Source organism: Sminthopsis crassicaudata, chromosome 1 (genome assembly GCF_048593235.1).
Source record: "Sminthopsis crassicaudata isolate SCR6 chromosome 1, ASM4859323v1, whole genome shotgun sequence".
NCBI lineage: Eukaryota > Metazoa > Chordata > Mammalia > Dasyuromorphia > Dasyuridae > Sminthopsis > Sminthopsis crassicaudata.
The window spans coordinates 44,007,363-44,033,054 of NC_133617.1; the positions used below are offsets into that span (position 1 = coordinate 44,007,363).

Genomic DNA, 25,692 nt, shown 5'->3' on the forward strand with positions numbered 1-25,692 from the left:
TATTCAACTCCCATTTCCCATTTTCACCTCCTTAATACTCCTCTCCCTCTTCCTTAAATAGAAAGATAGATTTAAACAAATATTACTGAAGTCTAGGTAAATTATTTCTATTGCATCACCCTCATCTATCAATTTATAAACCCTGTTGCAAAAGCAAATAACATTAATCTGGCATGACCTAGTATTGATTCTTCTTCCATAAGGTAAAATATTTTAAAATATTTGAAGACAGTTATCATATTCCCTTCTAAATATCTCTCACTCTTCTGTTTTTAAAGAGCTATATTTGTTCTACTCAGGTAATATAATGTGTATGCTGTGAATCAGGTTATATGCTTTGAGTTAATTTTATTGCCTTCCACAAAAAAGGAGATCTAGTAATATGGTTACAGCACATTCTTCAGGGTCACCACTGGGATCAATTTGTACATTTACTTATTTTTTCCCTTTATTTTTAATATTCTTGCATGGCCTCTGCCTTCCCTCACCTATTGAGAAAGTAAGAAATATTATACTCTCTCATATATATATATATATATATATATATATATATATATATATATATATATATACAGTCACACAAAACTTTTCTGCATTAACCATGTTCTGAATAAAAAAAAAGTTAAAAACAAATGCTTCCGTTTGCATTGCGAATACATCAATTCTCTATGTGGAGGTAGATAGCATTTTATGTCATAAGTCTTTTGGAGTTATGTGGATCATTGTATTGGTCAAAGTTACTAAAATTTTCACAGTTGATTATCTTTACAATTATTGTTTATTATTTATTGTATAAATTGCTCATCTCACTTCATTTTGCTTCAGTTCATAAAGTATTCCCAGGTTTTTCTGAAACCATCCCCTTCATTGTTTCTTATAGCACAATAGTATTCCAGTCATATGCCACAGCTTGTCTAACTATTCCCCCGGCATTTCCTCAATTTCCAGTTCTTTGTCATCACCACAAAAAAAACTGCTTTTTCAATATTTTTGTATGTATAGGTTTCTTTTCCTCTGCTTCCTTTGTGTCCCTCTCTTTTCTACCTTAAATATCCCTATTTCATTCAGCTGGTCTTTAGATGGCATAATTTCTAGCCCCTTAAGCATCCTGGCTGCCCTCCACTTGACCTATTCCAGTTTGGCAACACTCTTGCTAAACGTGAAATGAATATAATTTATTCACCCACAGTGCAGCAAGACTCACAGTGCAGTTCTTCATACTAGACTCAGTGCCTCTCAATACAGCCCCAAGGTTGCTCTTAAGTGTTTGACTGCCATGGCATATCATTCACCCACATTGAGCTTATAGATTTTCAAAACCTTCAGATTTTTTTTTTTTTTAATGACGAGAACTTTTGTGTAACTAGTCCTTCCATCCATGATTCTATAATCACTTTAAGCAAGGGGGAAAGCCCCAAACCTTTTAACACTGTGATTCCACTAGAAATGGAATCATGGAGGTTATGGTGGTCTGTAACCACAGTGCCTTTTCACCCTGGCCGAAGATCTCATATCTCCCTCAGTTCCTTTACTGTGAGGACACTGGATTTATCCCATTAAAGCAATTTATGCTTCAGTGTTTTTAAAAATCTTCCATGTGCTTTCCTTCTGGATTCATTCTGACTCAATTACTTTATTGGTTTTTGATGGTTCTCACTAATTATCTGCAAAAACATGACTATGTGCACTTTGAGAGACTGCGACTTCCCAAGGACAAAAAAGAACTTGGCTCAACTCTAGGAAGCAGAGTTAATTTGCATTGCCCACTTATTGCTTCCAGTTTTGCTACTTGAGGTTAAGCAACACAAATCTAACTCCTCCATTTGATAACAGGATCCTAGATCTTGAACTGGAAGCAACCCCAGGAGCCATCTAGTTCATCACCTTCATCTTTGCAAATGAGGAGACTGAAGTCCAGAGAGAGTAACTGTTTGCCCAAGATAGCAAGTGTCAAAGACAATACTTGAACCCTGATCTCATGACTCTAGGACTGGTTCTCTTTCCACTGTATCACGTGCTTCTTTTGATACTATTATCAATTGGAAAGGAAGTGTTCAAAAATTAATAGAACCCTTATATTAAAAAATATCTCATGCCACATTACAATTTTTTTTGTTTTTGTTTTTAATTTAACATTTGGGGCAGTATCCACTAAGGTATCTTGCTACCTTCTTTTGCATGGAGATGATGTAAGATTCTTGAAAGCTGTGGGAATGGCACTTACACAGGGTCTGGCAGCTCTTTCCAAACCAGAAGCTTCGAGAATACGTCCTATTCTGGCCCATGTTTCATGGTGCAAGTACTAGCCTAATCAGCAGCTTAGTTACTGGATGAGTGATAATTTTTGTCCATACTAACTTTTGAAAGCCAGAATACAAAGTTGTAAAAGGGTTGTTGATAGACATTGCTGAAGGGAATATCTACACCAGTGAAACGACCAATTTGGACAGAAGTATGGGGCAGTAAATTGTGACCAGAAGTGATCAGAAGGCCCCCACTTCCTATCTGAAGCTTAACATTTTGTTTAGAGAAAGTCTGATTCAATAATTCTATATTTTTCAGTAAAGTTTTTTAATTAGTGTGTGTGTGTGTGTGTGTGTGTGTGTGTGTGTAATTTGTGAAAGACACTGTGCCTCGGTTCTGTGGGGGCTGTGAGACATTATCCCTTGCATCAAGGAGTTTATAATCCATATAGGTAAGTAAAACACACACCAAGACAACTGAAAATATAGGGAAATTTATGCTATGTAGAGCCAAATGAGTGGATTATACAATAAGCAATTTAGGTGTTCAGAGGAAGGAGACACCACTTTGGCCACATGACTCAGGTAAGATGGGGAACGTGCACTGGGCTTTGAAGAACAGAGAGAAGGGATTCCAATCAAGCAAGCAATCAGCCATCATTTACTGTGTACCAGAGACTGTGCCAAGCAATGAAATTAGAAGAGTACACTAAAATAGCTCCTGCCCTTGAAGAGCTTTTATTCCAATGGGGGAGACTACATGAACATTAAGAGACAAGCCATTGAGGGAGCCAGGAGAAGCTTCTCCTTGAATGTGGTATATGAACTGAGTCTTGAAGGAAGCCAGGAATTGCAGGAGGCAAAAATTAGGAAAAGCCAGGAAGGGGGAGAGATGGGTGGATGAGTGGGAAGGCAAGCAATAATGGAAAAAAAAAAACAAAAACACAGAGGCTCTGGTAAGTACACACTCCAATAGCTCTGTGGCATCAGGGATTCAGGAGATCCCAGCCATCCTATTGACTGCTGACCATGTCCTCCTGAAGTCCAGCAGAGAAAGATCATGCAGTGTTTCATCTGAATAAAATCTATGGTGTCATTTTTTTTACCTTCAGGTTTATCATCTGTCCAAAAACTGTCACCTTCTTAAGCTAGCTAGTTAACATGCTATCTCCTTTCCTTTCAGTTTTCCCTAAAAAAGAGATTTGATATCCACTGCTTGCATGATCTCACCACCAATTCACTTTTCAGGATTTTGCTTTATATTGAAACTATTCTCTCAAAAACTACTCTGATATTCATCAATTATTCATTTGTTTTTTCTTTCAAATTCACTTTGTAGCTTTTGTCACTATTGATCACTTCTCTCATTTTGAAAGTTACTTTGTTTCCATGAATAGCTAATTTCCCCCCAGACTTTCCTTTTAATTCTGAACATAGTCCTATGCAAATAATAGATTGCATCTGAAACTGAATCTCCACTACATATAGTATTTTTTTTAACATATTTCAAATTGAATATGGTGCTTCCAACTTTGCCTTGTGTCTGTTCTTCTGAACTTCTCCCTTCTGTGTGTTTTTAATAATTCACTGACATTCTTTCCTTTTTTCTTCCATTTATAAAATATCACTATTATTGTTTCCAATTTCCCTCCTAATTCTCTCACCCTTAGAAAGCCCTCCACTGTGACAAATAAATGTTAACTGTTGAATAAATAAACACATTAGCTATTTATGAAAATGCATCTCAAACTTTACCTCTTGCCTCACCTCTTTGGCAAGATATAGGAACCATGACTCATTACCAGTCTTGGAATGTGATTGGTCTTTGTGTCAATCATAATTCTTAAGTCTCCACCAATTGTTTTCCTTAACAATGCTGTAGGGAATGTACAGACACACACACAATATATATATATATATATATATATATATATATATATATATATATATATATATATATATATATATATATATATATATATATATATATATATATTTAGCTCTGCTAATTTCAGTTTGCATCATTTTATTCAAGGCTTCCCAGGTTTTTCCAAACATGTTCTTTTAGTCATTCCTTTCAACACAAAAATTCTCTAGTATAGTCTTTATTATTCAATTACTCTTATTTACCCATTTCACCAAACCGACTTATTCCCAAGTTGGATTTCCCCAATATAAATAGTCTTCTCCTCTGGGAAGATGGATCAAAGGAGCTGTAATTTTTTCTCAGTGTTTTAAGCTGTAAGCCCCAGCCAGAAAGAACAAAATACTTGGCAAACACCTCAGTGTTAGATCTATTTCTTCCTTTTTTTCTGAGGATGTTTTTCCTTCAAGTATCTGCTTTCTTATTTTCAGCAAATACACCCAGAGTAGTCAAGACCTTGTGGTTATAAAGACAAAGGAAATATTTAAAACAAAGAAAGCTAAACAGATTTTCCTATTTCCCAAAGGAAAGTTTTCCTAAAACTAAAGGAAAAGTTAGAAAAATTTCTAACTTTTCCTGGAGATAGAAGAGGGGTGATTCAAGATTACTGTCTTCCCTGTAATGGGCCTAGAAGATGGTGAGGGGAGAATTCAAAAACACAACTTCTACCCTGACTTTCCATGAGCTTGTTCAAGCAGATTTACTGTCAGATTTGTAGCTTTTCTCATTATGCCTCTTTTTGTTCTCCCATTCTCCCAGATTCCTTTTGACTGCTGTTAAGCTGGATTTCTTTTCTCTTTAAAGGCTCCAACCAAAGGTGTGAATTCTGAGCTAGAGAATTGTTTAGATTACCTGAGTTCTCACCTTGTTATCCTAACAGTTCAGGCTTTTTTTACCTTTCTCCTTAACTATTGCAATTGCCTTAATAATTGACTGCTGTTAAGCTGGATTTCCTCCTTCCTCCTTTTCTTATTTATTCAACAGATTTATTGGGATCTTATTTGGTATGGTCTAGTTAGAAGGACCCATTTGGTAATTAGGTTTATGAAAGGCCAACTTTCTTAAAATTGTGTTATCTTTATATGTCATAATTTGTTTAACCATTCTCCCTCTGACAGGCACTTTGCTGTGATACAGCAATCTTGGGGGATATGGATTCCAGCTATTCTTTCCTTGTTTTATTCACTTTTACCTCTTGCTCCTCATGCTCCCTCAATGTTGGCTTTCTCCAGGATTCCATTTTTTCAGCCCTTGTTTTTTCTGTCTATGGTTTTTCTTGGTAACCTTAGATATTACCATAGCTTACAATATTACCTCTTTATTAGACAACTAAATCTGTATTTCTAGTCCAGTTCCTCCCTCCCCCACCCCTCTGTCCTTTAGGCCAACATTTCTTTCTTAGAAACTTCCAGCTATGTGTCTGCTGATACCACAATGCTCCCATCTTTCCTGACACTTATCAGTTGCCAATGCATGACTTCCCTCAGATCCTTTATTTCTCTACCAGCACTATAACCACCTTGGTTCAGTATGAAGGTCTGGGCTAGCTCCTCTGAAGGACTCAGAATAAGTCCTTGTCAGGATAAGCAAAAGTCCTTGCCCCAAAGTTGGGCGCCAAATTGTGAAAGTCTGGTCGTCTCTAAGTTATCCTTCCAGCCTGCTGTCTCAACTCTGTCCCAGACTAGACTACTCTCCAGATCCAATGCTGCCCCCCCCCCCTTTTATCCTTGAAGAGATTGTAGTAAGAGCTCAACGGGGGCCTGGGGAAAATACTTCAACCAAAGGACTTGCTCCCTCTAACTCTTTTAAACATGTAAACTCTCCCTCAGAATTCCAAAGATGTAAACTCCCTTTAAAGGCCCGAACCAAAGGTGTGAATTCTAAGCTAGAGAATTGTTTAGACAACCTGAGTTCTCACCTTGTAATCCTAACAGTTCAGGCTTTTTTTAACCTTTCTCCTTAACTATTGCAATTGCCTTAATAATCTTTTTGCTTCAAGTCTCTTTTCTCTCTACTCCTTCTTTCACAGAGCTGCCAGTGATGTTTTTAAAAGTCACTCTCTACTTCAAAAAGCTTCGATACCTCTATTACCTCTAGAATGAAGTATAAACTCTTTCATTTGAAAGCCTTCATAACTTGATTCTTAGCTGCCTTTCCAAACACACCTGCTTTATGGATCCCATAATCCAGCCAAACTGGCTTTCTTGCCTTTTTTTTTTTTTTTTTTTTTTTTTAAACAGTCTATCCCATTTCCTATATTTCGTGTCTGGAATGCTCTTACCTCTTTCTCTTAGAATCCCTAACCTCCTTTAAAGCTTAGCTCCAGTTGAACAAAGAAGAGATCCAGAATCACAGTGGATGCAACACTCCATAGCTGTAGTGTTCACCTCTCTGCAGAGTCAGAAACTGTTTTTCATCATCTGCCGTTCAAAACTGAGATTGATCATTTTAAGTATGGTGAAGATGTAGCATGAGTATCATTTGTGGCTTGTAGGGAGGCAGTAATAGATGGATCTAGTCTTTTTTCCTCCCACTGTTCTCTAAGAAAGACTTTAATTCCTGCCAGGAGTGGAAGCAGGAGATGGAAGTCAGTGGCTAATTCTTTTCTCCTCATAGAGTGGAGCATTGAACTAGAATAAATATTGTTAATGTTGAGGGATTTGTCTTTCAGATTCATCAAACTTCTGCTTGCTACTCCTTAATGGGGAGCAAAGGACCCCAAGTTTCATATTCAAGGTTTTACCCCTTTCCCATCAAATGCCAGTTCCTTAGTGAACATAGCAAGTACTAAAGGCACATTTATCTAAATTGATACAGAATTCAAAGAAAATATGAAATTGAGAATATATACCAGATGAAATGGATTGAAAGAGCTCTTGGGAATAGAGGATCAGCTTAGCCAAGAGAGAGGATCCCAGTTCTCATTCAAGGGGAAATTCCCTGAACTTTCTAGAATAGCAAAATGGGAATAGAGGATGTGATTGAAGGTCTACATGTAGGCTTCTTCCCAGAGTTTTTTTTTCCTTTAGTATCCTCAAATGGGGTTGGCTCTCTTAAAGCTGGAAGACAAAAGAATCTCAAAGATACTAAAAAGCCTGGATCTCCCCTTCTCTCTTGAATTCTGCTCCACTTCAATTTACACCACTGAGGAGAGATTTCTATGCTGCAGAGCTTTGGGATTTAGGTTACATCTGTAATCTGAAATTTTATTCAGTCTGAGTTCAGATGCTATTTTATTCATTTATTTGTAACCATTTTTTATATTCTGGTTTTACAGGTCCTTTTCATAGGGGCATTGATTTAAAGCTGAAAGAAAACATAAATGATCAAAATCTAATCTAGTCTTCTCATTTTACAGAAGGGGTTAAGTGAGTAGCTTCTCTTATCTGTTCAATTAGTTGTCAGAGCTTTTCTCACTCCATAAAATCCCTCATATCCCTTCTCTTCTGTTTACTTTCATGGTAAGCACCCTAGTGAAAGGCCTTCATAGCTCCTATCCCAAACAATAGCTTCCTACTTAATGTGGTTTTTTTCCTCCAATCTCTTCACAAGTCATCCTTTGCAGTTATGCTAAGAAAATCTTTCTAAGGATTTGGGTTGACTATGTCATTTGTCTACTCAACAACATCCATTTATTACTTATTTCCATAGAATAAAATGTAAATTTCTCAGACTGGTATAACTAATATCCTCTGATAACCTTGGCTCTGATATACCTTTTAAGACTGGTTTCTTATTACTCACTTTTACATATGCTAGCTAGATTGGACTGGGAACTATTCCTTGAACTCCTTATGCCCTCTAATAATCCTGCCTATTTTGATTGTTCATCCTCTGTTGCTATAATGTACTCCCTCTTTCTCTATGCCTTTCAGAATTCTCTTCTTGTGAAGTTCAATTCTTCTTACTTCAACTCAGCTCAGATACTATCTCTTTCATTAAGTTTAATCTGAATTTTCCAGTTAATAATATTTGTTTTGTCTGGTTCTTTCCTATAGTTATTCCTCCCTATATTGTAAGTATACTTATCTACATATAAGTCTTATCCCTTCTAATAGAATATAAATTCATCCAAAGTTTAAGGATTATATCTTGTTTTTTAGCCTTTGTCTCCCCAGTTCTTACATGTTATAAGTATTTATTAGATATTTGTTGATTTTATGTGACTTGCAGACTCAGAACCATATAGATAGCAAATGAAGTTAAAATTTGAACCCAAGAGCTCTTTCTGTTATCCCACAACTACATCTGAAATCTTCATTTCATACTGTGACTTACTCACCTTTTCATCTTAGTGTTCTAATCAATTTTTAAACGTAAGGACAAGGTCTTCCCTTCAAATATTCTGTTCAGCTCTGTATAGCACAGTTTGAGAAGGATAGGGATATGCTGGAAAGTGTCTAGAAAAGGACACCCATGTGCTTAAATTCATGCTGTGAGTATTGATGGAATTGGGGATGTTTAATCTGGATAAGAGACTGTGCTTGAATGTTTGAAGGATTGTCCTATGAAAGAGGGATTAGTATCCAATTTGAGTGCAAATTCCAAAGAGGGTAAATTTAGGTTTTATATGAAGCAAAGCTTCTGAACTGTCCCACAGTGAAATTTCAAGGTAGGGTATTCTACTCTTGAAATATGGGGGACTTCCCTTTTTTAGAGGTCTTCAAGCAGAGACCATGGAGATGCATTGTCAGTGATATTATAGCCTAGTCCCTTATATATGAAAGTAGGAATTGATGGCCACTGACTTCCCAGTTCTCAGATTCTAGCACTCCTACCTGAAGCCTCTTCAGATGTCCTTACCAGTCCCAAGTAATTTATATTTATATTTATTTTATTTGACTTTGTTAAAGTATGTGAGGACTTTAATTCTTTATTTATACACGGGATTTCTATCGCAGCCATGTTGAAAGGGCAGTCTTATACTCCATTTCTTAAACAGCAGAATAGAAAACCGCAGAATTTTATATTTATTTTAGATACCATTTTTTAAATTGAGAGGCTTTGGGCATTGTAGGTTGAGAACTGTCTTCCAAGTCAGGATTTGAGTCCTGCTTCTGATATGTCCTGGCTCTGGGACACTGAGCTAGTTACTTGCCTTGCCAGTGCTGTAGGCAGCATTCTTGGACTATAATTTACAGGTGTAATTCTCAATCACTATCAAAGCCATGAGACAGATTTTTTTCCTTCTTAGTTCTGCCCTGATGTGTAAGGATGAAATGGTCATGACGATGCCTCCAGTTAGAGAGCAAGAACTCTCCTCCAACAGTGAGCTCTATCGTTGTGCTAGGAAAGTCCACAATTCTTTGTCACTTCTAGAACTGCCCCAGCCCTTAGGTCTGGGACACAGGGACTCTAGGAAGTGCAAGGATTGGGTCAGCCAGAGGTGTTTATGAGAAACAGGATTAGAACTATTAGATGCAGTCTTTAACAATAAAGTAAAAGGGTACAATTAGTAGTAAGTGCCAAGTATACCAGTTCAAGTAAAGGGACTAAGGGGAAGGATGTTTATTTTCTTCTCAGTGTTCCAGCTGTTTGATGAACCCTCACAATTTAAAAAAAGAAAACGAAAAAATAAACATCATTTATGTCTCCTGTGGAGGCTTGGTTTTGGTGAAGAGAACTGAAAACGTTGCTGTTCCACACAATCACACTGCTGTTTTGTGTGTAGGGGGGTAGAGGGCATAGTTTCTCCTTCTCCTCTCATGTCTCTTTCTCTAAAGAGATCCTCAAAAGACTCCCTGTATTGGGCAAAACCCTTGCCTTTAGACATGATCTTGTGTTAGCTTCCTCTCTTCTCAAGCTGGGAGGAGCAGTCTTTTGAAAGGTCAGGGCTTGAAATTTTAAAGTCCTTGCAAAATCATATGTGACAAGGTACCTTATACAACTTTATACCAAATCCTTATTAATAAATAACAGAGTAAATGTTATTAACACCCAAAGAAATCACCTTAGAGTATTATGCACAGCAAAGAGACAGCAACAATCCATGCTACACATAGTATAACGTGGAGCATCACTTGGCAGGTTGCTGTAATAACTACAGGCCTAAGTCACATGTGGGATATGTCACAGAGGCTAGCCCACATCCAAAACCAAAAATAAATAGGCATAGAAAATATAACAATGGTAGACCTATTCTACAACATGATAGGCCAAATAGTAAAATCAAGCAAGATTTACATACTATTGGTGCTTCAAAACAGAACACAACATGAAAATATAATAGCTAGAAGTATACTTGAATAATACATGCCTCTATGCATTTATGTAATTATATTCAAGGTCAGCACTGGCATTATCGTCTGGATATGTATCTTTAGTTACACCTAGGATATTATTAGGGAGTCTGATAAGTGGGGTGGTCCTAATCCTCCCAGGACCTGCTGACCTATCTGTATCTATACATGTACTAGTGGGCTGATCATAATCCTCATCAGAACTATAGTCTTATCCTTCTAAATCTGACTTTATAAGGAGCTCAGATTGGCTAGTAGTGTTACTGTATTCTGAGGGAATTATCTGGCCCCAAGGAGACTCTAGGGTAGCAGTACTAGGCTCGATTAGGTCACCTTTAAGTATCTCTCAGCCTCAACTTGACCATCCAGCAGTAAGCCAATAAACATGTTAAGTGCCTACTATGAGCCATGCACTGGGCTAAAGTACTGGGGATAAAAAGAAACGAAAAAGACAATCCTTATTCTCAAGTAACTCACAACCTAAGCCAACACATAAAAGAAAACTATGTGGGGGAGAGAAAGTTCACTCTGGGAAAATGTAGAAGAATGTAGTGAGGTAGGCAATGAAGAGATGACTGACCTGGAGCCTGTGGGAGAAGAGGTCTCCACCCTCCAATTAGAGGGAGGAGTCCTAGGGACAGCACATACTGAACTGTGAATTCTAGGGCTGATGTGATCTTGCAGAAAGAAGAGATTCCTAAAACATGATGGAGAAACCAGGTGGGGAATGACAAGGCCCACCACCTCACCAGTGGGCATTAGGTGATTTTGATAAATGATCCTGACTAGGCTCTCACTAGTCTCAGGGGCTACCTTGTTTAGCCTCTCCATGACTAAGTAAGGAGTTGCTTTCCATTAGTCTGCTAACTTAAGTGGCAAGATTTCTTAACAGGACTCTGTCACATTGTCAAAGGACCTGACAGTGAACAGAACATATCAGTGTTTATTTCTTTTAGTATTCTTCCAGTATGAAGATGCAATTGTGGGAAGCTTTGTCTTGTCGGTGGCCCCTGTGCACATCCTACATCCCACTCATGCATTTTTTATTTCTCACCAGATGTATTGGTTAAGAATATTTGCATTCTCCTCTTGTCCAAAATACAAATCAATAGATAAGCATGGCTCTTGCTACATATCAACAGGTGGGATATAAAGCCACTAGCATTATACCAGGTACATATACACAAAGAAAGTCACATGCTAATGCCTCTGAGCTTTTTATTCTGATTTTACGAGTTCCTAATGTGAGCCTCAGAGTACAGCTGAAATGTTCAGCTTATGGATCCCCTTGAGAGTTGTCTTTTCAAAGTTTGCCCTAGCCAGAGTTCACATCTCTCTGAACATTTTGCTTTCCTATTCTCTATGTGGTCCCAACTGGGTCTTGGTACAAGGTCCAGTCACTAAAAATTTCCTCTCCCACAGTACTTGAGCAACTTCTGGGGCTTTCTGGTTCCCGGTTGTATATGTTTGAGCATATACATATAATAGTGAAGGGGTCTGTTACCGCCAATATATGACTTATGTTCTTGACAGCTCCTTTCAGAAATAGGAAATAAATAGACAAGCTCCCAAGGATTAGAATTATTTATGTTCCCCAAGGAACCAGCATGAGTGCTTTATACAGGATAGGTATAAGTCTCAAAGTCCTTTATAATGTTTATGGCCATCTTGGACCAGTAAAATGTTTCTCAGTAGCTTGAGACTCCTTTCTTAATCCACATAGTCAAAATTATAATTCAGAGATTTTATTATAGAGTAATTTGTCCTGGGAGCACCAGCTGCTGCTTGATGTCACAGGCATGATTTGTAGAGTCCAGGATCGTCCTCCATTGCCCAGCTCCAGCTCCTGCCAGCTTCTCAGTGGTAAGGTGCGTTCAAAAGACTGGCGCTTGCATGGCTTCATGTAGCCCTTTGTCGGTTATTGTCATCCACAGACATCTGAGGTGAAGAAGTGAATGAGATTCCCAAGTGCTGCTGCCATGTTGTTTGGTGGAAGTCCTAGTCTTTCGGCTGTGACACCTTCTGCTTCAGTGCAGTTCTTTGGTTGTTGTATGGAACTTCTACTTCTTTGGTTATTACAAAGTTCTCACCAATCTTTCCTGATCAGCAATGAATGCTAAGTTTATAGGTGGCTAGAACTGCCACCCATCTCTGGAAAACAGCTGAATTTGAATTGACACTAAGTGAAGTGAGCAGAACCAGGAGAACATTATATTCAGTAACAGCACTGGTCCAACTTTACACCTAGCATTGGTCACAAGTATGTTAGTGGGTTGTTGTCAGTTCATATTTGGAATTTTTCTCCATACACATAGTCTTTAAATGTCTCTCTGATAACCTATTTCAAAGTCAAAACTTAAGCTTGTAGATGTGTTCGGAGGTCTCACTGCCATTCAAACCTGTCCGGACAAATACAACTAATTTTATGCAACCATTACTTTTTTTCTATAACACTTTTCCCTACCCTTCTAAGCTAGTGTATGTATATTTTTATATATATGTACAATTATTTTAAACATATTTTCATATTAGTCATGTTTTGAAAGAAAAATCAGAACAAGGAAAAACCACAAGAAAAAAATATCAAAAGTAAAAAGAGTATACTTCATTGTCTTCATAGCTCTTTGGCTGCAGATAGCATTGCCATCCCTAGTCTATTGGAATTGTCTTGAATCATGTATTGCTGAGAAGAGCTAAGTTTGATATAGTTGATCATCACACAATGTTGCTGTTACTGTATATAATGTTCTCCTGGTTCTGCTCACTTTGTTGAGCGTCAATTAAATAAGTCTTCCAGGCTTTTCTGAAATCTGCCTGCTTACCATTACTTATAGAACTGTAATATTCGATTACATTCGTATACCACAACTTATTCAGCTATTTCCCACATTCATGGACATCCCCTTAATTTCCAGTTCCTTGCTATCACAAAAAGAGCCACTTCAAATATTTTTATACATGTGGGTCCTTTCCCCCCCCACTTTTTAAAAAAAATATCTCTTTGGGATACAGAGCCAGTAGTGACACTGCTTAATCAAAGGGTATGCACAGTTTTATAGCACTTTGGGCATAGTTCCAAATATCTGGATCTCCAACTTCACCAACAATGCAATCAATAGTATATCAGTTTTTCCACATCCCCTCCAACATTTATCATAGTCCCAAATTGTTCTCCAGAGTGATTGAATCAGTTCACAATTCCACCAATAATGTATTGATGTCCCAGTTTTCCCACATCTTCTCCAAAATTTATCATCTTTTTCTATCATTTTAACTAATCTGAGAGGTGGGAAGTGGTTGGTACCTCAGAGTTGTCTTAATTCACATTTCTCTACTCAGTTGTTATTTAGAGCATTTTTTTTCATATGACTGAAAATGGCTTTAATTTCTTCATCTGAAAATTATTTGCTCATATCCCTAAACCATTTATCAATTGAAGAATGGCTTGTATTCTTATAAATTTGAGTCAGTTCTCTATATATTTTAGAATAAAGGCCTTCCAAGATTTTGCAAAGGTGAATGTTGAAAAATTCAATTCTTTGCATAAAGAACTATTTTTAAAAATGAGGCCTTTGTCAGAAACCCTAGCTTTAAAAATTGTTTCCCAGCTTTCTGCTTCCCTTCTAATCTTGGTTCCATTGGATTTGTTTGTGCAAAACCTTTTTCATTTAATGTAATTAAAACGATCCATTTTGTACTTCATAATGTTCCCTATTTCTTATTTGGTTATAAATTTCTCCCTTCTCCACAAATCTGACTAGTAAACTATCCCTTGCTCCCCTAAATGGCTTCTAGTATCACCCTTTATGACTAAATCATGAACCTATATCAAGATAGAGGATATAAGATGTTAGTCTATGCCTAGTTTCTGTTATACTGTTTTCCAGGTTTCTTAGCAGTTTTTAGTCAAATAGTGAGTTCTTATCCCAGAAGCTAAAGTCTTTGGGTTTATCAAACACTAGATTACTATAGTCATTGATTATTGTGTGTCTTGTGAACCTATCCTATTTCATTGATCTACTATTCTATTTTATGGTCAATTCCAAATGGTTTTGATGACTGCCACTTTATATTACAGTTTTAGGTCTGGTACAGCTAGTACCTTTTTTTTTTTTTTTTTTTTTTTTTTACAAATTTTTCCTTTAATTCATTGATATTCTTGACCTTTTTTTCCCTTCCAAATGAATGTTATTAGCACAGCATAGTATTAAAAAACAAATCTTTGAGAGTAATCACCAAATTGAAGAAAAACTCTAAGATGTCAAAGAATTTTGGCCATATCCAAAGCAGGAGCATTCATATCTTTTCCGGGTCAGTGCTCATATCATTTTGTTATATCATGTGATATCCATACTTGACAGAGGCTCTAAAAAAACTGCTACTTGTTAATTGAAAGGTTCAGGCCATTTTCCTCTAACTAATTCAATTCTTTCATCAGTCTTTTTTCATGTACTTTCTGGGTCTTCCCAAAGATAATGATGTCATCGGGGCATTCCCACACTTAAAAGTAATTCATGTCACCAATTACTTTCTCTGTCATTCTTTTGGAAAGTGGGGAAAGCCCCACAAACGCCATGAAGAATATATTTGTATTGGTAATATTCAGTTGGACAAAGGAGAATAATCTTTTTTTTTTTTTTTTTTTTTTTTTTTTTTTTTTTTTTTTACTCTTCCTCTGCCTTACAAATCTGATAATAGTCACTGGTCTACTCCAGTGAGTAGAAACTAATGGCTGCCATCAGATAGTCAGGGGTATCTTGAATCAGTGGGATGGTGCCACTTTGGTTCTCATGTTCAGAACCTATAATTTACATAGATACATATTTCCATTCTTTTATAGTACAATTAATATAGGCTACATATAGGGCCCATTATATTCTGTGTTGATACCATTTTTTAAAAAATAGTTTTTATTTACCAGATATATGCATGGCTAATTTTACAACATTGACAATTGCCAAACCTTTTGTTCTAATTTTCCCCCTCCTTCCCCCCCACCCCCTCCGCCAGATGGCAGGTTGATCAATACATGTTAAATATGTTAAAGTATAAATTAAATACAATATATGTATACATGACCAAACAGTTGTTTTGCTATACAAAAAGAATCGGACTTTGAAATAGTGTACAATTAGCTTGTGAAGGAAATAAAAAATGCAGGTGGACAAAATTAGAGGGATTGGGAATTCTATGTAGCGGTTCATAGTCATCTCCCAGAGTTCTTTCGCTGGGTGTAGCTGGTTCAGTTCATTACTGCTCTATTGGAACTGATTTGGTTCATCTCATTGTTGAAAAGGCCACATCCATCAGAATTGATCATCATACAGTATTGTTGTTCAAGTATACAACAATCTCCTGGTCCTGCTCATTTCACTCAGCATCAGTTCATGTAAGTCTCTCCTGGCCTTTCTGAACTCATCCTGCTGGTCATTTCTTACAGAACAATAATATTCCATAATATTCATATACCACAATTTATTCAGCCATTCTCCAATTGATGGGCATCCATGTAGTTTCCAGTTTCTTATCCCACTTATTCTTTAAGATTTAGTTTTCAATTTTTAATCTGTGCTTCAAAGATCCTTTATTGAATGCAATTTTTATTGTATTATGATCAGAAAAAGATACATGTAATATTTCTGGTTTTTTTGCATTTGTGAGGTTTGTAATAACCTTATAGATAGTAAGTTTTTAATAAAGGTATCCTACACAGCAAAGAAATAAGTATGCTCCTTTCTATTTTCATTCAATATTCATCAAAATTCTATCATATCTAACTTTTTAAAGATTTTATGCATCTCCACTTTTTCTTGTTTATTTTATGGATGACCATGGTAAATTGAGATTCCCTACTAACATAGGTTTATTGTGTGTTTCTTTTTAAAAATGTATTAACTTTTTCTTTAAGAATTTTCTGGATATGTCATATTATGGAAATATGTTCTGTATTGATGTTAATCCACTATGGTACTTTTTAAGTAAAATATGGTGTCCCTAATTATTTCTTTTAATTAAGTCTATGATCATGATTGCTTTGCCTGCCTTTTTTTTTTTTTACTTCAACATAAAAGATTCTATTCGAGCCCTTATTTTAACTCTTTGTGAATGTTTCAAGTATGTTTCTATTAAAAAACAAACAAAACATTATTGGTTTTTTGGTTTCTAATACATTCTGCCATTCGCTTCTCTTTTGTGGATGAGTTTATCCCATTCACTTTCACAATTACTATTATTAACTGTATATTTCCCTATATCCTATTTTCTTATATTCATCCTTTTATTTTTTACCCTATTCCCTCAAGAGTCTGTTTTGCTTCTAACTACTGCCTCTCTTAGTCTACCTTATTCTTTATCCCCTATTCTCTCTCTCTCTCTTACTTCCTACCCTCCTACTTCCCTGTTGGTAAGATGAATTTGTGTAACCCAACTATGTGTCTATGTGTTTATTTTTCTTTCTTTGAATCAATTCAGAGGAGAGTGAGGCTCAAGGATTGTTTGTTTGCCACCCCAACTTGTTCTCCCCTCTTCTGCATACATTCTTCCTTGCAAATTCCATTTATGTGAGATAATTTCCTCCATTATTTCTCTTCATTCTCCCCTTTCAGTGTATCTCTTTCTTACTATCCATTCTTCTTTTAGAATCATCCCAATATAATAGAACCATATCTGCACCATTTATCTAAGCAAACTCTCTTAATAGCTCTAATGATGATAAAGTTCTGAGAGATTATGCATGTCATGTTCCCACATTGAAATATAAACAGTTTAGTCCTTATGAATTTTTATTCATATTTCATTTTTTTTTGTGCTTGAGTCTTGAATTTGAATTTAAATATTTCTGTTCAGCCCCGGGTTTTTTTTTTATCAGGAATCTTGGAAAATCCTCTATTTATCAAAATATCAATTTTTCTCCTTGAAGGATTATACTCAATTTTGCTAGATTATTTTGGGTTGTAATTCTAGCCCCTTTGCCATCTGTGGTATCATATTCTCTGTCCTCCATTCCTTTATTCCTTTACCATGATAGCTGCTAAATATTGTGTGAAATGCAGTATGGCTTTATGATATTTACATTTTTTTTGGTTACTTGCAACATTTTCTCCTTGACATGAACGTTCTGGATTTTGGCTCAAATAGTCCTAAGAATTTTCATTTGGGCTTTCTTTCAGTAGGTGACCAGTGGATTATTTATACTTGCTTTCTGATTCAAAGATATCTTCACAGTTTTATTTTATAATAGCTTGAAATATATCTGAACAAGAAATAGTCATGGCTTTCAGATGGTTAAATGATTCTTTTTTTTTTTTTTTTTTTTGCTGAGGCAATTGGGGTTAAGTGACTTTCCCAGGGTCACATAGCCAGGAAGTGTTACGTGTCTTAAGACCAGATTTGAAGTTAGATTGTCCTGACTTCAGGGGTGGTGCTCTATCCATTGCACCATCTAGCTGCTCCAAATGATTCTTAAATTACCCCTTATTGATCTATTTTCCTGGTTAGTTGTTTTTCCTTTGAGATTTTTCACATCTACCATTTTAGCCTTTTGACTTTGTTTTCTTGTTTCTTGATGTTTCTTGTAGTCAACTTCCATTTGGCCAGTTCTAATTTTTAAGGAGTTATTTTCAGTACTATTTTTGTACCTCTTTTCACATTTGGTTAATTCTGGTTTTTTGAGAACTCATTTTTATTAGCATTTTTTCTATCTTTCTTTTTTCCAATCTAACTTTCTTTTTATAATTTTCTTGCATTGCTCTCATTTCTTTTCCTATTTTATCCTCTATGGCTCTTATTTAATTTTTCAGATTACCTTTTGGTTCTCTTTTTAATTTTTATTTAACTCTTCTAGGAGTTTGTTTTGGGATTGTTTTTAATTGATTTTTTTCTTGGAAGCTTTGCTTTTAGATGTTTTTTAGATGTTTCCAGGTCATTGTCTTCTCTCTGATTGTTATTGTCTGTGTTTGTGTCTTGAGCTTCTCTGTCACCACAGTAGCTTTTTGTGGTCAGTTTTTTGTTGTTGTGATTTGCTCATTTTTCTAGCCTACTTTTTGACTTTGAACTTTATGTTATTATTATTAGACTCTGCTCACTTCTGGTGGTGATGGGTGTTATGTGTGGTTTCTGGTCCAAACCTCTGACTGTTATGTCCTTCTGCTATTTTCAGATCGGGGTATTGTTGAGTTTTTGGTGATTCCAAAGTGATGTGATGTGAGGAAAGGTCTGTTCACTGCCCTTCTAATCTGAGCTCTGCAATTTTTAGGTTTGTTGGCTTGTGAATAGTTGAGTTTCCATAGACTGTTGTTAGACACAGTCATTGTTAACTCACTGCACATATATAGGCACTGAATTGCTGGTTCTCCCTTTTGGGAAAACCAGTTGGTTTTGGTCTCCTGTTCTGTTTTATTCCATTATGTTCCATTCCATTGCCTAAAAGTTTAGAACTGAGGCCTGATTCTATTGTTGGGCTCAGAGCTAGGGCTCTGATTCTTTGTGATCTCTCCTGTACTGAACCTACAATTCAGTACTGGGTAATGGTAACAGAGCTGTTCCACAGCACATGTTACTGCTGTAAGAGTCTACTGCAGGGTTTCCAGGGTTCTCTTTCTGCTTTGCTATCCACTGGCTTTGCTATCCTTGGCTGTTGGGACTGCTTCCTTCTGAGGTTGCTTCTGTCCCAGCCTTTTGCAGCTTACTTCTGGCTAGTTTCTACCCCCATGTCTACAGACTTCTCTATCTTCATAAACTACTCTGATTGGAAAAATGACTCACTGTGACTTTTTCTTGGCTTTCCCAATCACAGTTCAGTTTGTTGTGCTTTATAGCTCACTGTGGAGGAGGTTGTGGAGAAGCTAAGGCAAAAATGTTACCTTTCCTACCTTCTTGACTCCGTCCTTTTTCTAATACATTCTCCTTCCTTCTCTTTACACTTTCCTCCTCCTTCCCCCCTTTTTTCTTTCTTTTCCCCTTCCCCTTTTATTTTTTGACTTTCTGTTTCTTTCTCCCTTTTTTCCTCCCTGTTTTTCTCTCTCCCCCTTATTTTCCTTCTTCCCTCCCATCTCCTCCTTCCATTCCCTTTTTTTCTTTCTCTCTTCCTTCTCCCTCTTCTCTTCCTCCCTCTTTTCCCCTTCTACCTCTTTCCTTCTTTCCTTCCTCATTGTCTTCTCTCCTCTCCCTCTCCTCCTAATGTCTTCATTGGTAAGTAAACTTCTTTAGAGCAGTCTGCTTCAAGTTTATCTTTGTATCCCTGGCCACTTACTCACCTATTTAATATGTGCTTGTTGATTGCTTAATTACTATTAAAATTTGAATTTGAAATATTTTTCTTTTCCTTTTCCAGGTATTGGAGGAAGGAAGCAAGCCAAATGCAGGGCTAAATATCAGGTAATACTGTTTTAAAGTTATATTTGTAACACAATTTGATATGTACAATAGGATTTCAATATATATGTGGGATAAGAGTAGTCATCATCTGTCTTTGTTCATAATAAGTGTAATATCAAACTTTGGCTTTCATATTTAAATTTTATGATGTTCTTGCTCTCTTATCTGTAATTACAGTGCTTTGTATATCACCAGCTGAAAAAAATTACATCAAAACTGCTTGCAAAAGTGTCACTATATCTGACATAATTTGCTTGATATGGAAAAGTATATTTTGGAAGTTGTTATACCATGAAAACAGTTCAGCCTAATTTATCACATATTCTAAAAGAAAAAGAAGATGAATTATGAACTATATTTTTGGTGACCTCCTGGGTCTAGAAATTAGAAAATTAGCTCTAAATTGTAATTGTAATTGTATCAGGGAATGAATTTTCTTTTCCTGCCCAATCCCATAGTTTTGGGAATAGCCAAGTAGTGCAGGCTGCTTCCCTTGCAGATCTTGTACTGAATAGACCAATTAGCTTTATAATGTATTTCATTGAGAGCAATGCATGGAGGAGCTAAGGCAAAAATGTTACCTCTCCTATCATCTTGATTCTGTCCCTTTTCTAATCAATTCTCTTCCCTCTCTTTACGTTTTCCTCCTTCTTTCCCCCTTTTTTCTTTCCTTTTCCCTTCCCCTTCCCTTCCTTTTTTCTTTTTTGACTCTTTGTTTTTTTCCTCCTCTGTTTACTTTATTTCCAAACTATATATATGTCTGTACATAGGTATATGCATATATATTCATGTATTAATACACACATATAGCTATTCATTTGCCCATTGTAAGTCTGTTTTATAAAATTTTTCAATAAATAGTCATTCAGATAACAAGCATTTATTAAGTGCTTACTATGTGCCAGACATTGTGCTATATATACTAGGGATATAAAGAAAATCAGAACACAGTCCCTGCCTTTAAGGACTTTATAGACAAATAGAAGTGACTCCAAGAAAGCAGTTATGTATCTATGAGACTTAGGAGAAATTAGAGATAATCATTGGAGAGAGGCATCAGGAAAGAGCCGAATCAGATAATGAAGTATCTTAGGTATTCATAGGATCAAAGATTCTGAGCTGGAAAAGATCACACTGCTCATTTCTTTAACCTCATCCTACACCTAAGAAATTCCCTAGAGGTTAGGGGACTTTCTGAAGATCCCTCAAGTGAGCAGATCACAGAATCAGGATTTGGATTGGTGACAAATCTAGCAGTCTTCCCACTATATTATGCTGCCTCTCATAGTACAGGGTTTGAATCTTCAGGTATAGGGAAGCCAAAATATACTCTGAGCACATTTGTCCTGATTTGAGGTTTAACATAATAACAGAGGCACCCCAGTGGAGTAGAAAGATCTGGTTCTGGAATTTAGAAGGATGGCAGTCTCTTAACATCTTCCTTCTCCTCTAAGGAGATTAAGTAAATAGTTCCTTATACTCATGAAAATTTAGCACCATCTCTTCCTAATCGAAACACAGCTAAAACTCACCACCCAACTACAAGGATTGAAGCAATATTAGTTGATAGCAATATTAAGTAGGATGTCAGAAAACTTTATTATATTTCTGCTTTGGGGCATTTGACATCTGAGATGAAATGCAATAATGCATAAAAATTTACTTAAGATGACCCTTTTTTTTTTTTTTTTTTTTTTGCCAAGTTTTGTTTACCATTAAGGTTTATTTGACATAAAATCAGGGAAATGAATCTGTTTGTGTTACATTTTGAATCTTAAGGTAAAATTTTGAAGTTCTTCAAGATTTCTGATATAGATATAGATGGTTGGAAATCATATTTTCTTTTGCTGAATTTCTTTTCCTATGCATTTGTTTAGGATTTATTTTAAAGAGGAGGTGATAATGCACCATGGCAACAGTCCTCAGAATGTACAGCTCCAAAGGTCCAGGTCCTTCACAGGCAGTGAGGGAGAAGACCAGCAGTCCCATTCAAATCTGCCCCAATCCCCTGCAGCTCCATTTGCGGCTTCAGCAAGCCCATCTGCACCCCAATCTCCCAGTTACCAGATCCAGCAGCTTATGAATAGAAGTCCAGTAGCTGGTCAGAATGTAAACATTACACTTCAGAATGTTGGACCAGTAGTTGGAGGAAACCAGCAGATCACCCTTACCCCTTTGCCAATCCCCAATCCAACTTCCCCAGGCTTTCAGTTCAATTCTCAGCCAAGGAGGTTTGAGCATGGCTCCCCGTCCTACATTCAAGTTACCTCCCCGCTGCCCCAACAGGTCCAGTCTCAAAGCCCAACTCAGCCCAGCCCTGGGCCAGTGCAGGCATTACAGAGTGTACGGGCAGGCACTCCTGGCCCGGGCCTGGGGATTTGCAGCTCCAGCCCCACTGGAGGCTTTGTGGATGCCAGTGTCCTTGTGAGACAGATCAGTTTGAGCCCTTCGAATGGCGGACACTTTGTGTATCAGGAGGGCTCGAGCATCGCCCAGATTGCTCAGGGAGGGCAGGTTCAGCTCCAGCATGCGGGGGCCCCAATTACCGTTCGAGAATGCAGACTTTCGCAGCCCCATACCCAGACAGGCGGCACTATCCATCATCTTGGACCCCAGAGCCCGGTAGCTAGTGGTGCCAGTATGCAGCCTCTGACTAGCCCTAGTCATATCGCCACGACTAGCTTGCCACCCCAGATCAGTAGTATTATTCAAGGACAACTGATTCAACAGCAGCAAGTAATTCAAGGACAACAGTTAAATAGACCAATGGGGTTTGAGAGGCCTTCGGGTGTCTTAATATCTGGAGTTGGAGGCTCTTCAGCCTTTGGGATGACTTCACCACCCCCAGGACCCACCAGCCCTTCTAGAGCCACTGTACCACAGGGTCTTTCCAACCTTCCTCTGGCTCCTGCAGGAAGTATAGGAGTGAAAAAAGTACCTAAAAAATTGGAGGAAATTCCACCAGCGTCTCAAGAAACAGCTCAAATGAGAAAGCAATGTCTGGATCATCATTACAGAGAAATGGAGGCTCTAAAGGAAACCTTTAAGGAGTATTTGATTGAATTATTTTTCTTGCAACATCTTCAAGGGAATATGATGGATTTCTTAGCTTTTAAGAAGAAATTGTATGGACCCTTACATGCATATCTTAAGCAAAATGATTTGGATTTTGAGGAAGAGGAAGAGGAGGAAAAATCTGAGGTTATCAATGATGAGGTAAGAAATCTAATACTTAATATGTATGTTATTAGATATACAACGAGTGTCTTGTGTATGGCATAAATTGATCAGTGAAATTTATTAAAATTTTGCTATTGGAAAGATTTCAAAATACTACTGTATACATGGGATATCAGCAATTTTCTTTCAAATGAAATTGATGTTGAGGATAGTGGCAGTCCTTATGACATTTAAGTGAAACTTCTTAAACTAGAAAATTCAAGTATGTAACTAGTACTTTTCCCATTTTCAAGGTGTAAGCTCTAGATGTACTTGTCCTTGATACAGAATACTTTGTCTTCTTTTCAGTTCTCTCCTATCTTCAATATTCTTTCTGTTTTTTCTTTAAAAAGAAAATAAAAATTTTGATGTTATTGTTTTCTTTAATACTTACTACTTTCCCTTGTAGGAAGGAAAGTATGCTCTGAATTTTTTTTCCTAGATTGATAAAAGATATTTATTATGGGCTTTGGAAGTAAGGTTAAAGTCTAGGTAAGGAAATAGGTCTTGAAGATAGAGGTAAGAGGGCACGAGAACCACTGTTCCAGAGGGCAGAGATCCTTGGTATGCCAGGCGTAGGGATGCCATGTTTGGAACCTCTGCAAAGAGAGGACTCCAGCTTGGCTCTTTTATAATGAGAGATTTAGCTAAAGCACCTATGGATGGAGCCCCAAGTTGGCTCAGATCTGATGAGGGCTGGAAGAGCCCAAATTCTGGATTTAAAGTTGCTTGTACAAAATAGCAACAAACAGTGGGGGAAAGACTTTGGTAGCATTAGGAACTATAGTAGCAGCAGGAATAAACCGAACAAACCAATGTTTACAACTGAGAATCCTAAATTTATGATGAATCGGGAATGTATCCTTTTATATCTATCCATTGCAAAATGTTGTCTTAAAATAAAAGCTATAGCAGTCTTGATTCTGATACTTAAGCTAATTCTTCTATCAAGCTTGGAGGATTTTAAATTTAGAAGCAGTCATTTCGAATTTGAACTAGATTCTTAAAGGAAAAGTATGGTAATTTTTTTTTTTTTTTTTTTTTTTTTTGCTGGGAAAGCCAATGAGAGTTAAGTGACTTGTCCAGGGTCAGAGCTAATAAATATCTGAGGTCACATTTGAACTTAGGTCTTCCACTGCACCACCTAGCTGCTTGAAAATATGGCAAATTTAAAACTTTAACCATGTTCTCTTCTTGTATATTTGAATGGATTCTTTATTTAAAATTCTGGTAGAAATAGTTGAAATCCATAAACTAATTCAGAGTGAAAATGTTTTTGTTAATTAAGTTAATTAAATATGCCTTCAGGTTATTTGAGCATTTATATGTGAAATTGGTGTCAGAAAATAAAATCACTATACAAGTCTTTAATTTTTGAGTACAAAATATCCCATCAAATTTTTAGAAAAAATTTTTATTTAAAAAATGCCTTAATCCAGTGTTTCATGAATATAACAGATCTCTGCTAATTTAGCATATACTATATGCTATAGATATAAAGAAAGATAAGATTTTAGAATTGGAAAAGACTTCTTCTCACTCCTTAATTTATAGTTAAGGAAGCTCAGAAAATCCTAGAGAAAGTAGATAATTTATCTAAGGTGATTATGATTATTGCTTCCTTATTGGAATCTCCAAGCTTTCTCATCACTGCAGCAGGTAGACTGTAAACTCAGAGAGTTGCCTGTGGCACTGAGAAGTTACATGGTTTCCCAGTATCCTCCAGCCTGGCAGAGGGAAATCAGTTCTTCTAGGCTCAGAGGACAGTCTCCTAGACAGTGTACCAGATATTGTCCAATACAAGATCCTGGAGCTGATAAATTGCAGAGTTGGGAATATGAATTCAGGTCCTCTATACTTCCTTCTAAAGCTTGTCCTACTGTATATGGCAGTTGCCTTTTTCACATTTGTGTGCTGCCTTCAGCACTTTTCTTATGTCCTGTACAACAAATTGAAGCCCAAGGGTTGTTATCATAATATTAGAGATGGGGAAACTGAGACTCTGAGAAGTGATTTTAACAGCTGTCAGAACAGGGCTTTGAAGTAAGCTCTTGATCCCAAGTCTGTGGCTTCTTTTAACTACACCCTTTGTGATTTCAGGAATCCTTTATATTCTTAAAAGTATTGAGAATACAAAGAGCTTTTTGTTTATGTGGGTTATGACCATTGGTATTTACCATATTGTCAATGAGAACTAATGGTATGTTAAAATATTAACTAAAGTAAATAAATAAAATAAACTAATGACATGTTAACATGAATAACATGTTTTAATGAAAAAAAATAGCTAAAATAACAAAATAATAAAAATAAAACAAAATTTAGCATGACAAGTGGCATTGTTTTATGTATTTTTGCAAATCTCTTTAATGTTTGCATTAGTAGAAAACAGCTGGATTCTCATATTATATTTTAATCTCTTGTAGTACGTTGTTATGGTTGAAATGTATGATAAATATTAGTCTTTATACAGATGTGTAGTTGGAAAAGGGAGAAGCATCTTAATAGGAAAATAACATTTTAATATTGTTAGGACATTAGTTTTGCCCTCCTAGATCACCTGAGTCTTGGGGACTCCTGGAGGATTCTTATACTACTTTGAGAACTGCTTCACTATATCAATTCTACATTCATTTTAAAAGGTTTTTATTTTGCTCCTGACTAGAACTGACCTTACTTTCTGACAAGAATG

General features: G+C 36.6%; 1 protein-coding gene across 1 annotated transcript in view; it reads left to right on the top strand.

Moving 5' to 3' along the window:
* LOC141560992 (E1A-binding protein p400-like) overlaps window positions 1–25,692 on the top strand; it is a 128,364-nt gene that overhangs the window by 3,872 nt on the left and 98,800 nt on the right. Inside the window, exons 2-3 of the mRNA XM_074299877.1 lie at window positions 19,738–19,781; window positions 21,659–22,997. Coding sequence (XP_074155978.1) covers window positions 21,684–22,997 — 1,314 coding nt within the window. The 5' untranslated portion in view covers window positions 19,738–19,781; window positions 21,659–21,683. The remainder of the gene's footprint in view (window positions 1–19,737; window positions 19,782–21,658; window positions 22,998–25,692) is intronic.